The sequence below is a fragment of the Phyllostomus hastatus genome, unplaced genomic scaffold (genome assembly GCF_019186645.2).
Source record: "Phyllostomus hastatus isolate PE091 unplaced genomic scaffold, TTU_PhHast_1.1 phas_scaffold_129, whole genome shotgun sequence".
Lineage (NCBI taxonomy): Eukaryota > Metazoa > Chordata > Mammalia > Chiroptera > Phyllostomidae > Phyllostomus > Phyllostomus hastatus.
The window spans coordinates 11,867,592-11,885,626 of NW_025334009.1; the positions used below are offsets into that span (position 1 = coordinate 11,867,592).

An 18,035-nucleotide genomic window follows, 5' to 3' on the forward strand; every position below is an offset into this window, starting at 1 on the left:
TTCTACAAGTGGTGAGGCAGACATACATACGCTTGATTAAATAAAAACGTTGCCAAGATTATTTCCACTTTCTTTCCAACTGAAGCATGTGGCTGCCACAAACTCAGCTGTTGAAACTGCGTTGTCCGTACCCGCTTGCTGAAGGAGGGTCGGCTGTGCTCTTAGCTGACTGTCTTTCGCTTGGCTGTTCCGACAGACAGCCCTCTGTTCAGTGATTAATTCTCCGTGTACTTTTTCCTTTCCCAGGAAGATTCAGAAAGGGCCAGGTATTCCCACCGGTCCAGTCATCGTCGTCCTTATCTGGTTTGTAATAACCTGTAAACTTGCCTCTTAATACTTTTCCTCATTAACTTAATGTAGTCACTCACAAACTTTTGTTTTTATTTTTATCAGGGAGTTGAGGATGCATTGTCCATTCGAAGTCTTGGCAGTCACAGGGTTGGTATTTTAAGTTGTTTACACAATAGCAAAGCTTCTGTGTCTGAGCTTTCTGCAGCACCATTGCCTAAGCAATCTGACAATGCTCATAGATTCCTTTGCCTTTGTTTTAAATAGAAAATACTGGCAAAGTCCTTTCCTTGGAAAGTGATGCTTTCTCTCAAATCATTGCTATGCGTAAATCAAATCTAAAATCATAAATATTTTAATCTATTATCATAAGTACTCTTTTTCTATAAAAAGACCTTTGATTTTGGAAAATTATCACAAAATAATAAGATTGATTTTATAAAATTACATCTGCATGGTTCTAACTTTCAGATTTTTTTCTACTTTCATATTTTTAAAAAAATAATATTAAATGAGAAATATTTTAAACTTTGAGTAACTATTTATGGTTTTATTACATGGAAAAATTGAGCTACTGATTTGAAAAATTTCCTGCTTGTCATATTTACAGAAATTATCCTGCTTCAACATTTTGATTACCATGTTGTAGTATGTCTCAGTTTTAACACACATTCTGTATTGTATTAAGATAAATGAGAAGTCACTTGTTAAAAGCTTGCACATTGTGCCAAGACACTGATCTCGGAAAGAATTGTGCTGTACACTTTAAAGCAAATCTTTTAATTTGCACACTGATAATATTGCATACATACACTTACATCCAGATGTTTCATCTGTAAAATTATCTTTAATGCTAAGGTTTGTATTTGTTTATTTCCCTTCAAGTCTAGTTTTCTTCTCATCTTATATAATGTATAAAAATATACTATAATCAACTAGTGTGTTCTGGTATACTAGTTATTGATGTGTTTGTATTCTTAGTTCTTTGGTTATATTACTTTTGGTGAATGTAATCTATAGTCTTCTTAGGGTTACTAAGCTAGTTTTTGAATCATAAATATCTTGGTTAATTATCAAAGTTTACATTTATAAGCCTATTAACAAGCTTTTACAGAAATCTAATCAGCAGCTTTATTTTAATTTTATAGGAGGAAAACTTTAAGATAGTAAGTTTGACATCCATCTCCCTGGAGACACATAGATAGATAGATAGATAGATAGATAGATATAGATAAATAAATACTTTGAAAAGAATCATACAGGGAGTTAGTCAACAAAAGATTAGAAGTTGAATGTCTTTGAGGGCTTTGAAAATAATCTCTTCTCTCTTCATTTTTAAAAATATCTGTTTTTTTTCTTTGCTTTCCATTATATTGTTCATAGTATGAAGTTTTATGTGGTTATTATCAGACTGGTAATTTATAAATTTGTATGTGGCCTCAGGGAAACTTGATTATAGTAAGTATATTAGTTTAACCTAATGATCAAACCATCCAATTCAATCTGATTCAGGAGCCTGTAGAACAAATCTGCAAACAAACAAAAAATTTAAAGTAAGCTAATAAGGAATTGTTTACATAGAATGTTTATAATAAGTTGGCTTTCTTTTTATGTAAGTTATATTACTAAATACATTTAAGATATAACTAGAACTCTCACAGTATTTTATTCATTGTGGTAATTATGAAAAATTTGTTACCATGGGAGGAAAAAGAGTAAGGCTCTCAATATTAAAAAAAGCAAATACCAGTGTGTGAACTTAAATTTAGTAAAAATTTTAGCCCTGGCCGGTGTGGCTCAGTTGATTGGGCATCATCCCACGAAGTGAAAGGTCGATGTTCAGTTCCAGGTCAGGGCACATGCCTGGGACACAGGTTTGGTCCCTGGTCGGGGTGTGCAGCCAGTGAATGTTTCCCTCTTGCATGATGTTTCTCTCCCTCTATCCCTTCTTTCCCCTCTCTCTTTTTTTTTAAAGCAAGCAAGCAAGAAAACCTTAAAACAATAAAATAAAATAAAAATTTTATACTGGAGGAGATATTAGTACTTTACTACGTGTGAATGTACATTCAGCACATTTTAAATATTTAGACTCTCCTGGAAATAAGCCTGAAAGCTCACTAATAACATTGTTTAAAAGAAATGTAATTGAGATTAGTTTTCTTTTAACTAGATAATACTGAGAGCTCTAGGTTTTATCAGAGTACTTGCTTTTTAAAGTCACTTTACCATCTACGCTAAACCTGAATATGTAGATGCCTTATATCCTCTGTAACAATAAATGTGAAGACCTAAAACACTGACCTAAATGTTATTGGGGCTTGCTTATAATTTTGGGGGGTTTGGTATTTCTCTGCCTGTTGTTATTTTTTTAAAGATTTCATTTATTTATTTTTAGAGAGAGGGAAAGGGAGGGAGAAAGAGGAGAGAAACATCAGTGTGTAGTTGCCTGTCACATGGCCCCCACTAGGGACCTGGCTGCAACCCAGGCATGTGCCCTAGACGGGGAATCGAACCGGCAACCCTTTGGTGTGCAGCCCATGCTCAGTCCACTGAGCTACACCAGCCAGGGCTGCCTGTTACTTTCTTAAAATATTTTTTCCTATGAGCTGTGTATTTAAAAGTCAAACACTTTTGGACCTTGTGTGAACCTTAGCAGTACCTGGATGTGCAGCCTGTGTGGTTTTATGCCAAGTTCTTAGGACGTTGATGTTTCCTTTTGTACAGTCAGCTTTCGGGAACTACCTTCTCGAAAGGTGGCCTGCCAGAAGCTGTTTGGGCTGGAGATGGTGTCAGTGCTATAAACATTGTGTATCAGAATGAAAAGAGCCAAAAAATAAAGCGCAAAGATTGTTCAAGACTGTGAATGGTAGGTTTGGGGGAGGGAGGAATTAAATCAAAGCCCTGGGGTTAGAAGTGAAACAGCGCTTTACTTTAAAAAACAATCTGACTTTAAAAAATCTTACAATTGCTTGGTCACTGCTTTATATACTGAAATACGAGAAGACTATGAGGCACACCCAAAATTAGAAAATGAGGCGATTTTGCGTCGGGGGGATAATTGGTATTTCTCACTGGTGGAGATTTTTGCTGTTGTATGTATTAGTTCCCAGTTACATGTCAGTGGCCTCAGTATAATTTTAATGACTTCAATTTTAATATGCTTGCAATTTGTGTTTTGTTGTTTACTACTACACTGTTTAATTCCGTGAAGAACCCATCGAAGGACATCAGCGGGACACATTGGAGCCGAGCCAGCACACCCAAAAGGAAGGACATCATGGTGTGTAGTCCAGAAAAATGTGCAGTGTCAGTGGTGGGCGTTCACTGTTGACCCTCAGAGTTCTGGGGGCTTGAGTACTAGGTACATTCTCATAGAAATCGACACTTACTGAACTCTCTTCCTACAACCTGTTTGCTATAATTTCCTTTGATTGTTTTTTTCCAAAATGAAAACCTTCAAACAAGTATCTCAAGTTAAAAAACCATTTTTTATAGATTATAATAGCAGATTTGAAAACATTTTAGCTAGAGCTCTTCACATTTTCAGTTTTTCCTCCTTTGTGAATTATCGTTTTTAAACAATATAAATGCCAGCTGTCACTTATTAAGGGGGTTCTTTTTTTTTTTTTTTTTTTTTACCCATTTGTTCTAATAGTAACTGGGGTGTCCAAGTTATGGATTTCCCTACCAGATATATTCAGCAATCGCTTTAAATCAGCTGAACTCTGCATTATATTTTGGAAAGAGAAAATTGCAATTGGCTAATTTCAGTTCAGCTTGTTAAATCCTATACCTTTAGAAAATGCCATTGGTGCTACAGAGAGAATGAGAAGTAAGAGTTGGCTGTTCTCTTCAGTAAACTTACCTGGTTGGGAGGATGGAATAGTTTTTATACTAGAATGTGTGGCTTAAGTAATAAGGTTTTTGATGCATGTAATAACACTATTACTTGCGTTTTCTATTAGTTTCAGGATAATACAAGAAAAGCATGCAAATGCAGACATTTCGTTCTAATACTTTTTGGCCTTTACTACAGTATCATTTTCACTGAATTTATACCAGTGGTAAAATTGTATCATTTAGCTTTATATTATTGAAATATTTTTTTTGGGGGGGGAGGTTCAGTATCTTTTGTAAATGACCGTGTTATTGGGCATGAAGGGAGGGCCTGGGTTTTGTTTGAACTCTTACTGTAAACTTTTATTAGAACTAGAATTTACAATTTTATCTTTACTGTATTTTAAACTTTTAAAAATTGTAACCTCTACAACAAGAACTATATTATACACCATGATCCGGTACACACGTGCAGATATGTGCCTGTGTTTGTAAATTACATAAATGTACAAAATATGTTATTGAAACACATTTCACAAATAATATTTCTTCTTACTGTGCACGATGAACTCTGTTTTCTGTTTCATTTTTTAAAAGTATGGTTCAACCCATAAATCGATTTTATGACTTACTAATTAGTTGCAGCCTACACTTAGGAAAACATTACTTTAGATCAGGTTTTGAACCTTGTTCCCTAAAATCCTAACTGGTTGTAAGAGTTGCAGCAGTGAGGTATATGTGCCAAAGTACCCCAGGAACTTACTCATTGCTTTTATTTTATACATTGCCCTTCTCTGTAAGATTTCTTTAAAAATATAAGCTAGAATGCTTAAAACAAAAAGAATGGTAGGCAACCACAAACCTGAGTAGTTAGTATTTAACTTAGTTTCTTGGATTTGAAATATGGTACTCATTTTCTTAAAGACTACATGAAATGTAGTTTTCTGATCTTATAAATTTTACATCCTTTGATTTATATTTAATGTCACAATTGTATGTGTACTGTGTACTCCCACACTGTGCACTGACCAACTTTTCAGTTTGGTTCAGCATTTTTAATAGGGAAGGTTCTTGGGGAGGAAAATTTTTCAGGTGTATGTCGATGAGCAGACCCAAGGGAGTTCCCCCTATTTTGATCCTGCCATTGTTTTTTTGTGAGCTTGATTCGTTGTGTGCTCTTGCCTCATTGCCTGTCCATGCAGTGCTTTTGCCTTGTTCAAACTATGGGAAATGATGGTAACAGTCACAATAATAAAAAGTAAAATATCTTTTGACTTCAGAATGCTTAATTCCTGCATTTAATGCTTTCCTTTGGGTGTTTTGTGCCATAGTGTACGGATACTGAATAATCTCACCGTTACTGCCTATGAACTCTGTATGTGAAAGAGAATATGGAATTTTACATATAGTTTAGCAATAGCTTATACTGAAGGAGGGGAAGAATAGTCTTTAATTCATATTTGATAGCCTTTGTATTTAATAATTTTGGGCTTTTAAAATAGTGTTGGATAACTGCAAGATGTTGCTTTTTCTCTCTATATTTCTGATTTTGGAAATACAACCAACTTTCATCTTTTCCTGAAATCCAGTATGATCCCCTGAAGGATAGATCGTCAAGACTTTCATCATTAGTACGTAGTGCATGACTTTTTGTTAAATGTAGTTTTACTTTATAAACACCTGATGGTGCTCATCATGGATTATGACTAACTTTCAGTTTTGCTACGATGTTTGGGGGGAAGCATTACTAACAAAGCAAAAACGATTGTTTTGCAATTGTGGCATAATTAACATTGGAATAGTTTTTTTCTTTTAGAGTTTTAGGATCAGATAAAAATTATTTGCTCCCCTTTTCAGGACTAAGATTGGTAGTACTCTGTTTTCTTACAAGGATGAGCCACCCGTCGACGTACACTCAGTGCTCTGGCACACAGGTTTCTAGCGGGCTCCGTACCCTCCGAACTGTGGCAGCACAGGCCTCGTGTGTAATGTTGGGTGTCACAGGACGGCAGGTGTAAAGTCGTTAAACAGGAAACAGCTAGCAGTGACAAATGACTCCTGAAACATCAGTTATGTCCATTCATTTTTGCCTGATTTGGTTTGTTTTTGATGGCATGCCATTTTAGCCAAGGAAGTTAGGTAAGCTCTAGCATGTTGTTCTTGGGTTAATATTATGTCAATAGATTGTCTGAGTTTCTAAATATAAAAGACATGTCTTAAAATGTCCAGGGTAATGTACAAAAGGAAAGATGTGTATTCAAAACAAGAGAAATGATTGTATAATTATCGATTCAGGATCCCGCTGTGCATGCCAGTAGGTTTGCCTAGAGCAGACTGTCGGTAGGACACTTCTGGCTGCACTTCCTCATTTCAGGTGAACAGTACCTACCTTCTTGTCTGCCGGTGACCTGGTTGGTACCATTGCTGTCCTTTATCCCTGCAAACACACTTGGCTCTGAACTCCTAGAAGTTATGTGTTGAGACAATGCTGTTTTCAAAGGACTCCCATATGGTTACTGTCCAATAATGCTGCTGCTATGCCGGACAGCCATACCATCTGGCTCTTTACTCCTGAGCAGCACTTGCTGTGGGACCACTCACTTGGGTTAAGAGTACTATCTGGGGCAATGTCATATCACGTTCTTTGTTATCTCAGTCTCGTTTTTGTTGGCCCAAAGAGGGATTCTTGTCACCCATACCTTTATAAAGAAGATGGCAGTACTCAAATGAGGTATGGGGTGAAGGTCCTCACAAATATCCTGCCTGGCTCTGAGTCCTAATTGTTTTTTGTTTTTGAGCTGGCTTGGCACCCAACTGGATGGCATGGGTGTAGGTGAGGGGAGATGCCGCTGTGTAGAGAGGTGGTATATCTTAGCCAGTGAAATGCAGTAAATTGTTTACTGACAGATGGAATTAGATTGCATGTAAATTACTCTGTATCTCATATGGACCTTTCTATGTATAATTTTATTAAATTATTTTTCAAACTTTACTGTGTGATCATTAATCTTCAAATATTTAACTTCAAAAATTTCCTTCCAGAATCATTCTTACAGTCACTCTTACGGAATGAGGACGAGATCTTCCGGTTCTCATAAAGACCTGCTGGTTAGTTCTGCCGTGTCTCCTCCCGCAGTAGGGTGTGCTGCTGTAAGACTCCCCGGTCCCCTTCAGGGAACTGAGGCATCATGACTGCTTTGGTGTGCTCCTAAGGCATTATTGCAATTTGGTAGTGTACTGAAACGTGATACATCAGAAGTCTATTTAAAAATAAATTTGTTTTTATTTATAAGATTTAATATCAAGTTAATATATGTTAACCCCAGGGGCTAGAGTTAAGAAGGTGTCACAAGACGTTCATTAACAATGTATTTTCATTTATGATCTGTCCTTTGGACTCTATCTCAAGAATAAGTTTAGTGAGATTCTTCTCCTTATTTTAGATTTCCTTATTGATTTAGTTGTGGTATATAATAGGCAGTACCAAACTCATAAATGGGTTTCATTATGAAAGCTTGTTAATAGCTCAGATTCTGGAAACTTGACATGAATTTTCTGGTAGAAACAATAAGGCACGTGATGGCAGACATCCCATGCTATCTTGCAGAAAACTCTTTAACTTACAGTATAATTAAATTGTAGAAGTAACTAATGGTGCTCTCCATTCCAGCCACCTTGCTAAACATTTCTGTGAGGGGGGAAATGTGTCCAGAATGCCCACTTTGGGTGCTAGGAACACCTCTTTCCTGTTAGGCTGCCACAGCACTGGCAGAGGAGGTGTGGTTTCCAGCTCCCACCCTGACCATTGTTGGGTGGGGAGAGGGTCAGGAGACCTTGGCCGTTGGAAAGGAGAATATAATGGAGAGGACATTAGTGAGAGGCCCTGGAGGGTAGAGTGTTGGGAGCTTTGGGGAGAGGTGAGTCTTGGTGCCTCCTTGAGGGTGTTGTATAGGAAGGCAGGGCCAGGATGGGCAGGAGAGGGGTGGGGGTGAGTAAGGGTGTCCTTGGTTACACAGTTTACCGTGGAGAAGGGGTCCTCCAGTGAGGGATCGCCTAAATTTCCCTAACCTTGGGTAAAAAAGATGGCTGAAGAGTTAGAAAAAGAATTTGTTCCCCCTCGAGTTACCACAGTACAACTTTAATTACTGTTTTGTACAGCGCATTGAGAATGAACCGCTGTAGATATTTTAGACTAAAACAGTGTGCGCTCTCTCTGGTCATTTCATTTGATCGGTTTGTTTTGACAAATAATGGGACTAGGGGAAGGTTGGAAAAAATGACTGTTTAATGATATCTGTGACATTGCCAAATGAATTGTAAAAGGGGTGATTATACAGTTGTCATGGATTTTTCAAGGGCATTTGTAAGTGTGACATGAGACTAGATCACTTACTATTTCCATTTTGCCTGAGGGTTTATTCTCTTGTTTTTAAAGTGAAAATTTATAGTAAGTGTTGTACTTGGTTTATAGTTAACCCTAAAGTTGTTTCAGAGACGAAAGGGTTTGGCAATGTCAGATTTTGCCTTTGCATATTGTTAAATTAACAACAGTCACCTTAAGAAATACGGGTTTGATTTGGTTTTTGCAGAGCGGCCTCTACTTTGACCAGAGGAACTATAGCAGCCTGAGGCATAGCAAACCCAGCTCTGCCTGCTACACTCGGGTTTGTCTCAAGTTTCTTAACTTCGTGTGTTTTACTCAACTTTAACCCATTTCTAATCTAGTTCGCATTTTAACTAGTTAAAACTAACCTGTTAATGGCTGCTCGTATGATACTAGTTTGAGGTAACTGAATTTGCATAGTCTGTGTGAGTATAAATTTAAACAGTGGGAATTATTAAATCACTGTGTTTGTAAATTAAATGAGTATCTTTCCCCCCCATTTTTTTCTAATGAAAACTATTTAACATACAAAAGAAGTTCAGACTTGCATTAACTACCCAGTAACTACCATTTAGATTCTACAATTAGCATTTTACTCTGTTTCCTTTATCAGGTAGTTATCGGACTCTCTGTCCACTGAACCATAAATTCATGTTTTGTGGTGATGCATTTCAGAATACATTATAGGCATTAGTAAACATCATGTGGATGCCCTTCTAATTAAAGCTTTCATGTGAAAATTTACACTGTGAATGGGTTGAGAAGAATGTAAGTATTTGTTCAGTGTTAGAAGCCTTCCTTTTTTCAAGGCATTTGGCATATCATACATTTAAAACACATTACACATATGGCACACAGTGCATTTAAAATAATTCCGTTGTCAAACCTGCACACAACTTACATACTCTTACTTTCCATGTCTGATTAGGCTTGGTAAAAAAAGAACTGAAAATTGTGTCTTCAAATGACAGCAAGAAAAGGAAGATGTAATTCCTTTTTTAAAAAATGCTGTGCCTGATAGTGTGTGGATTTACTGTGACCTACTGGTCACAGTAAACTAAGGCACTTCATCCATGGCTTGTTAGGAAATACAGGTTTTTCTACTCTTTTCCAAGGCCTGGAAAAGAGTGTGTACAGTGGTAACTCAGAGCTCAGTTTTCAGGTTCCCCAAGGCCATTTGGAGTGTGTCATGAGATCGCTGAAAATGTCACAGGAGCTGCTGGTGACTGAAATGTGGCCGCTGTTCGCCACACTTCCTGTGCCGTGGCCCTCTTCCCCTGGGTCTTCTCAGGGTGCTGTCTCCTCTCCTAACATTATTTTTCCAAGACCAGCGGGACTCGTATGCATTCATGGAAAACTGTTCCCAGTGTTTTTCTTTCTTAACCCTTAAAGTTGGTGTTTAAAAAGATTTCTACTAAGTTTTTCTCACAATGTATTACTTATGCCTTAACAACTCAAGAGTCGCTAATGAATTATAGAGTATGAAATAAACACGTTTTCTGCTCTCATGATGGTGAGCCCAGTTCATTCATATTCCTCCCCTCTCAATTATTTTGTTCCGTTTGTTTTTCTTTCTTCCAGTCTTCTTCCCTGTGCAGTGACCCTCTGGCGACATCTAAGAGTACCAGGGTTAGTACTTTCTGAGGGGTGTGTTGCCTTCAGAGCTACCAGTTGCTTTTCTTTGGGTTAAATCATGTGCTTTTTTCATAGGCCTCTCTTACTGCAAATTCTGGTCTGCTGAGAAGTGCCAGTCTGGTTTGTATTTTCTGCTTCCAACGTTTATGCTCCTGGTAGGGCCACAGTCGTGGCGCTGACTCTGGCTTAACGACTTTTCCTCCAGAACAGTCAAGGACACATGGCTTTAATGCTATGTGCACTGCAGAATGTGCTGCTTGTGCTTAAAATACAAAATTTTAGGGGAGCAAAAATAAGCATATTTTCTTCACAGTGGTAGATACTGCTGGTTTTGGTAGGCTTTTGCTTAGCATTGATTCCTGTAGAGGAGGTAGATTTGCACGGGTCCCACTACACTTGCCTACTTTTCTGAGACAGCTGCCCATGCCTGGGATGTCATATTTTTCTTTGGGACAGCTGTGGTCTTGGCCACATTAATACTAAGCTCTAATAAAGCAAGCTGGCTAGAAAGCAGAACAATAGCTCTTTGTAATCTGCGAGTAATGAGTTGGTTGCTTTCAAGCTGTTGTTTATTGTGTTGTGGCCTGTTCTAGTGGATTGGGAACCTGAGGCTTTAAAATTTAATTTTATTGCAACGTTGGGCAAAATGCTTTGTACCTCACTTAACCTTTTCCGCTCTGTTTGCTCTTTTGAGAGAATAAATGTTAGTTCTCTCAGTTTCACAACATCGTGATTAAAGGAAATACCGTAACCAATGTGCTTTCTAAATGAAGTACAACTCGAAGTTTTAATGGGACCGATGCATATGTATGTATGAGTGGTATCACCTTCAGTCTTCACCTTGGGAGGCTGCGCACTGAAACCATTCTTCAAAACTTCTTGGAACTGAGTACTGCAGAGAAGCTAGGACATTTTAAAAATAACTTGATGCTGAATAGATAAGTGGTATTTCCTTTGTTCTTTAGGTGTCATTGTATGATGGCGGATTATATAACCCTTACGGTTCTCGAACTGTAAGTCTCACTGGGGGAGGTGGTGAGGGGGGTGATGTGTAGGTGGGCACAGTTTCCTTGCAAAGAAAAGGCTATTTAATCTGACTGTGATTACTCTACAAACTGTGATCCATCAGCTCGCCAATTGTGATTCTCATCCAAGCTATGAGAAAGTGCATGCTGGAAACCATGGCTTCAAGTTTGAGGGATATAAGTAGAGAAACCTCTTTTCTTGTTCGTTAGTTCCTCAGGAAGAAGACGTGCTTCTCAGGGCAGCGCCTCCTCCCCCCTCCTCTCCCTTCTGCAGGGGGCTGGTGGATCTCCAGGGGGAGTGGGGTGGAATCGCAGACCAGGGAATGACAGTTACCTTAACCATGGGAGCCAGGAGCTAGTTAGGTCACTGATATATTCCCTGCAGGACAGGGAACTGATCATTATTATAAAACCTTTCTTCTTGGAAACTTTATAGCCATCTGAATACAGTTATTACTCATCAAGAACAAGTTCAGCCCGAAGCAGTCCTGTGGTGAGCTGTTCGCATGCTTCCTAGAAACCTTTGGTTGTTCGATTAATCTGTACTCACAGGTTTGAACACTGAGGGTGTAGTGTGTTTCACTCTCCTGTGCATGGGTTATCGTTTTCCTTCAGCACATAAATTCAAGTACTAATTTGAATCGGTGGTTTCTGTATGAATGTGACTTAACGTGTAATTTCTTAAATGAGTCTGCAATCAGTGTCATCAGCTCTTTTTAAAATGTATATTTGTTGTGTGTGTGGAACTTCTTGCCTCTGCAGTGGTCACAGTTCAGTGTCTGAGTTGGCTGCCCGTGTTTCTTCCTGCCATCTCCGTTTCCTGCCTTGAGTCATTTCCCTTGCTTGCCAGTGCTTTAATCAGTGGGGTGGGAGAAGAAACAAAACCAGTCCACTTTTAAAAATTGTTCCTTAAGAGGCAAAACTGTGATGATTCTAATCAGCTTGTCTTTCTGTGTTAAATTTTTAAAAATTTTTTAATTTATAGAAGTAATATTAGCTTAAGGAAAGTTCTAAGGAAAAGTCTGCTGACATCTCCCCTCCTTTTCCATTTCTCAAATGCAAGGGCTGTGCTTTCATGTCCTTGCAGAGATCTTTTATGCATGTGTGAGTGAGTGTGCTTTATTTGACAGGTATATGGACTCTCACATGCTGCGCCTCATTTGTTTATTTAAAGTCTCTTTTTGTATTGACACAAAGATTTATTTCATTCTTTTTTTGACATTTAAAAAGATTAAAAAAAAAACCATGTTCCTTTTCCACTGAATGCCAGTTAGTTTTATGTCAACACATTCTTTTAAATGATGATATATTATTCCATTAATGCTCAGGCTATACATTTAAAAAATCACTTTCCTAATGGGCATTCAGGCTGTCAGATTTTTGCTGCTACAGACACTCGTATTATGAACGTTCTTACAGAGGCATATTTTTGTGTACTTCTATGAGTAGCTCTGCAAGGTAGATTGCTAGTCACGAAGTGGGGGAGGTCAAGGAGTATATACATTTAAATTAGGATGTACATTGCTATATTTCCCAGCAAAAGGACTGTACTAATTTATAATTCCAATAGCGAATTATGGCTTTAGGAGCTACCTTGTTGTTCTTGACAATGTCAGAATTGGAGAAATGATTAAAGCAGTTATTCGGTGGCCAACACAGATTACTTCGGTGAGCGGATAGGTGAGCCCAATGGGCCTTCTTTTACATACGTGTTTGGCTCAGTCCTCCTGCCGTTTGCAAGTGCGCTTCTCAAGAGTTCCAACTCCTGCACTCACAGAAAATGACTCAGGATGTTTAAGGAGACAAAAGCTTTTTCACGTAAGAAGGAAGTGTAGTTTTAACCCACCCTCTAATAAAATTCCCCTTGGCAGTTCTAGGGCCCGGTAGCATTTTTAATGTCCCAAGTGTGGTGGCCTCTTGTAAACAGAATTGTTCTAATTGTTTTCAGTCAAGTGTAGACTCTTGTCCCTGTGCTGACTAGATGCCGTTTCATTTGCAAATTGGGTTCAGAGTTATTGTTTTAGGTCTTAGCGATACCAGAATGGTTTCTTAGTGATGTCAGAATGGAGATACCCTGCCCAGACTGAAGGTGAGTCTTGTGCTGCTGGTGCGACAGGAAGGAAACTGTGGGGTGAGCATGGGAGTGTCTCCACCAGTTGCATAGGAACGAATAAAGGAAAGTAAGAACCATCATTTCAGTGTAATACTGGTAGGAAAGTCTGTCTTTGACTTACATTACTTAACTTTAAAATATTTTCTAAAACATTAAATGTATTTATTGATCTTCAGTGGGATCCCAAAGGGCCTAGAGGTTTAAAAAGCATGAAAGCTGGTTTTCGCTGGTTTACATGTTCCCACACCCCTTCCTTTTCTTTAACTTAAATAAAATATAAAGTACTATTTTATTTTTTGTCCTTTTTGGAAATATCTTTTGATTTTTAACGATGTTCACAATGGCTTGAAACACCTTCCTATTTAAGGGGGCGCAACGGGTGGTGCCAGTTACGGTGCTCACACGGAGTGTTTGCATGCCTCCCAAAATGTCCCTGAGGCCCTCACGCTTGCGTAAGACCTGTGCTGAAATTGCCTCTTTTTCATTATCTGCTTTTAATGCCTGTAGCTGATTGACGATGACACCGCAAGCATTGCGTCTTCTGGTCGTTCCAGTCGTGGGCGAAGGGAGAGCGTGGTGAGCATGGTTTGCATGCAGACACATACAATAAGTTTTAAAATTGCAACATTGTGGGATCACATGAAAGGTATGGGAAAGTGAAATTTGCATTTGACAGAATGAGCAAACTAAACTTTCTTCAAGTTTAGCTTATATGAATAATCTGCTTTCAAAAATGCGTTTCCAACAGTACATATTCTCTGTGGACTATGTAAGCTTTCATTAATAACTGGCCTCTTCACACCTCTTATGTGCTAGTCATTGTGTATTTGAAAGATTTTTCACTTTTTATTCTTAGTTTCTGTTTTATGCACATTTATGTGCATAGTTGCCATCAGTTGCATTCTTTGCTGTATATTTAATTTTAACCATTGTTTATATATCTTTTAAGACATGAACTTTTTAAGAGCTTCTGATGGCAAAATTTAAAAATTCTGGTCTTAGAATTCAGCTAGAGTACTAATTATAGAGGCCACAAATAGCTATATTAAAATACAAATTATGTAATTTCAGGTTATTCTTTTGATGAAACTGAATATTTTACAGAGCTGATGACATTTTTGCTTTATTTAAGAATTTATTGGAAAAGTACATTGCTGAGGATGATGTGTCAGCTTAGAGCTAGAAAAAAGCAAAACAACTAAGAGGCTATAATTATAATTCCTTTAAGAAAAATAGACCATTTAATATGAGTCATGTTTTGTGAAAGATCGTAAACTCAAGGTTTCATAGAAAAGGGAGCACCAAGTGTTTGTGAAATGTGTTGACAAAAATGATCTAATTAGAGGCAGTTGTCCATTGGCAAGCCAGTTAAAGCTCATACTCAAAGTTGAAGGAGAAAGAAAAAGCCAGAATATTTCAAAGCCCCTTAGAAAGTGATGTAGTAGAAATGCAGACACTTCATTTTTATTTTTATTTTTAAATAATTTTTAAAATAATATTTTAATTAAAATTTTTTTATTATAGTGTACATGCAATATTATATTAGTTTCAACTGTATAACATAGTCATTAGACATTTATAGAATTTATGAAGTCATCACCGTGATAGTCTTTTACCCATTTGACACTCTACATAATTATTGCAGTATTATTAACTATATTTCCTATGCTGTACTTTATATCCCCATGACTATTTTTATAACTGCCATTTTGTACTCCTTTTTAAAAAATTTTATTTATTGATTTTAGAGAGAGAAGAGGAGAGAGAAAAACATCAATTTGTTGTTTCACTTAGTTATGCATTTACTTGTTGATTCTTATATGTGCCTTGACTGGGGATTGAAACCACAACCTTGGTGTATTGGGACAATGCTCTAACCAACTGAGCTACCTGGCCAGGCCAGTTTGTACTTCTTAATTGAAAGGCAGGGACTTTAAAATAATCATGCTTGGCCTTGAACCACATTTATAACTTATTTGTGTGTTAATGGCAATTTCTTTAGTAGTTAATAACTATCTTTGTAGGTAGACTTAATGTATGGATTAAATGAATTACTACATAGAAAATAGCTATCAAAATTCTGAGACAGTAGGTACAAGTAAAATATTAGGTATGTGTAAATTTAAGTTGTATAATTGTTACTATGAATAAAAATACTATTGCTTGATTGTATTAGCCCTTAGCAAAACTTTGTAGTTGTAAGCCTTCTTTGTCTCTGTGGATGGGCTTCCATATTTTCTTTCTGGAAGGGAAGAGTTTTTGAGCATGGTAATCAGAGAGCTGGGGTAAGGAATAGCTGATGAGTGAGGTAAAAAATATTATTTATTAGTGCAACAGATGTTTATAAAGAACCTAGTATATGTAAGGCACTGTGTTAAGTACTGGGAATAATGTGGTAAGTCAGACCATATTTCGGACTTCATGGAGCTAATATCCTAGTGAAAAAGAAATAGAAAACACGCTAGTAGAGAAAGGAACAAAAAGAAAGTAACTCTGGGGCTGTGACGAGAACAAGCAGGCGATAAGATCGGCAACGTGGAGGATGTGTGTGTCTGTGTCCCAACTTTGGGTAGGGTGGTCAGAGAAGGGTCTTCTGAGCCAAGGACCTTTGAGCCGAGACTTGAAATGCGAGGGGCCAGCTGCCTGGAGAGCTTTCTAGACCGGTGCCAGAGTCTAAGGTGGGAAACGACCAGGTGTGTGGGGGGAACCAGGAGGCCAGTGCACGTCTCATTATTCTGCTCTGCCGTCCCTGGTCTTGAGGGTGAAAAAGAGGGAACTGAGGAATTGGGGAAAAGGTGCAGTAGATACTGTTGAAATGATTCTGCCTTCAGTATGTATGTGCTTCACAGAGGTGACAGTTATATATGAATTATAAATGTGTGTGTTCCAGGAGAGGCTTTAAGTGGATACTGTTCTGGAATCCCTCCTGGTGAGGACGATGCTGGCCTCCAACATGGGAGTGCTCCCGGCCCAGGTGGCAGGTGGTCTGCGTAGGACTTTCGCTGAGATGGACAAAAGCTCCTTTGCCGGAGCTGGGGTTTCATTTAGAAAGCGCTGTGCATTTCTCTTTTACTTTTTGGAGTAGGTTAATTGCAGTAGTTTCCTCATTTCATTTTATCATACCTTATCACACACCAAAAACCTTCCCCTCCTATATGCTAATGTTCCTATTCTTTTCTTCTGTCTTAATTTCTAAAGCATCTCTCTTTTCTAACCGAAAGGTTTCTGCGGCGGATTATTTCAGTCGCTCCAACCGCAGGGGCAGCGTTGTCTCTGAGGTGGATGACGTCAGCGTCCCAGAGCTGGCCGGCGTGAGTGCGTTGCATGGGGTGGTTCCGTTGTCTCAGGCGTGTGACTAATGGCTGATACGTCATCTGTTTTAAAATTAGAAACTTAATTTACTGCCTAGGAAATAGTTATTTGAATATATTAGCATGAAATATACTTATTTGTTTTGTTTCAGAATGTATATAATGATATGTTCTGATTTTAAAAAAAGCTTTTCCATGGAAAATTTCCCCCACAGAATCCATCAGCAGCTACAAAAATTATCAGTGTTGTACCAATTTTGTTTCATCTATTTCTTCCCCTTGCTGTTTTTTCTCCTAAATTATATTAAAGCAAATTCCATACATCATGTCATTTCCCAATAAATAGTTCAGTATATCTCTCTACTAAACTTTTGAGAATTTTTTGCACACTCACTGTACCATTATCTTACCTAATGAAATTAAAAATTATTCTTTCAAACCATCTATTACCTAGGCCATATTTAGATAATTCCTAATCAGTCTTAAAATTTTTCTTCACTTTTTTGTTTTTGTGAATCTGTAAAGTTCCAAGGGGACTTTGGAGGTGAACAATAAAATATACTACTCAGTAAAGTGTCACTACTTTATAGTAACCAGGGAGAATGTGAATAGATCTTAAACATTGGGATCATGACATTGCTTTGAAGAAATGCCTGCCCAGTGCTTTCACATTCATCATGGACCAAACGTAGTAAAGACTGTCCTGTGTATAATACCTTAAGGCATTTGTCCTAATGAAGGAACCGCCCCAGCAGATCTCCACTTGGCGGATTTATCCAGCAGCCTTCTTTTCTGTGATAGCTCCTCTCAGTTCCTGGCATTAGTGCTGTTCTGCCCTTGGAGCCAACACTGTCCTGGTTGTCAGGCACTTTGAAGCAGAGGAGAGGCAGTGCTTCTTGGGAAAGTTAGACAGTCTTTCAATGGAGGGAGAATTATTTATGTTTAGCATGTTACTGATTATATATAATAACTACTTCTGAATGACTTTTAATCTCAAAAGTAATTTTAAGTGTGGTCCATAAGTATTCCAGATTGTTGGCTCTCAAACCTGGCCATGTAGCAGTCCTGCCGCAGCCCCGGCCAGAGGAAGGAATCTCTATACACGGAGTTAGAAGAGGGCTCCCAAGTCTTTCTCCTGAAATACTGTCTCTTTTATAATTTGCTTAGTACCCTGTCTTTTCATAAACAGTTACATTTAATTTATTGTGTTTGCTTTTTCTCTTAAAATCTTTGAATTCTACTATCCTCTAATTTGTGATGTCTGTATTAGTGGTTATGTAGTCCTTATGTGTATTTCTTGGTAATTAATTTTAGTAACTATACAGAAGTGAAAAGGTTGACAATTAAAAAAAAGTTCTCCCCTGTTTCTACTAATTAAATATAACTTCTCTTTTTCCAGGTATTTTATTTACATTTTAAAATTAAAATTATACACATTTAAG

The 18,035-nt window shown here is 37.8% G+C and overlaps 1 protein-coding gene across 21 annotated transcripts in view; it reads left to right on the forward strand.

The window, feature by feature from the left end:
- The window catches only part of LRRFIP2 (LRR binding FLII interacting protein 2), a 106,132-nt gene that overhangs the window by 48,595 nt on the left and 39,502 nt on the right, over positions 1-18,035 (forward strand). For 8 of the 21 annotated variants that reach the window (XM_045856538.1, XM_045856544.1, XM_045856542.1 and 5 more), the window contains 12 exons: positions 247-303; positions 394-438; positions 3,500-3,568; positions 5,715-5,756; positions 7,168-7,233; positions 8,715-8,789; positions 10,091-10,138; positions 10,220-10,264; positions 11,110-11,157; positions 11,606-11,662; positions 13,790-13,858; positions 16,504-16,593. The exons of 6 other annotated variants lie outside the window; for them this stretch is intronic. In XM_045856538.1, coding sequence (XP_045712494.1) covers positions 247-303; positions 394-438; positions 3,500-3,568; positions 5,715-5,756; positions 7,168-7,233; positions 8,715-8,789; positions 10,091-10,138; positions 10,220-10,264; positions 11,110-11,157; positions 11,606-11,662; positions 13,790-13,858; positions 16,504-16,593 — 711 coding nt within the window. The remainder of the gene's footprint in view (positions 1-246; positions 304-393; positions 439-3,499; positions 3,569-5,714; positions 5,757-7,167; positions 7,234-8,714; positions 8,790-10,090; positions 10,139-10,219; positions 10,265-11,109; positions 11,158-11,605; positions 11,663-13,789; positions 13,859-16,503; positions 16,594-18,035) is intronic. 7 more of the 21 variants (XM_045856540.1, XM_045856548.1, XM_045856560.1 and 4 more) reach the window with 3 other exon arrangements.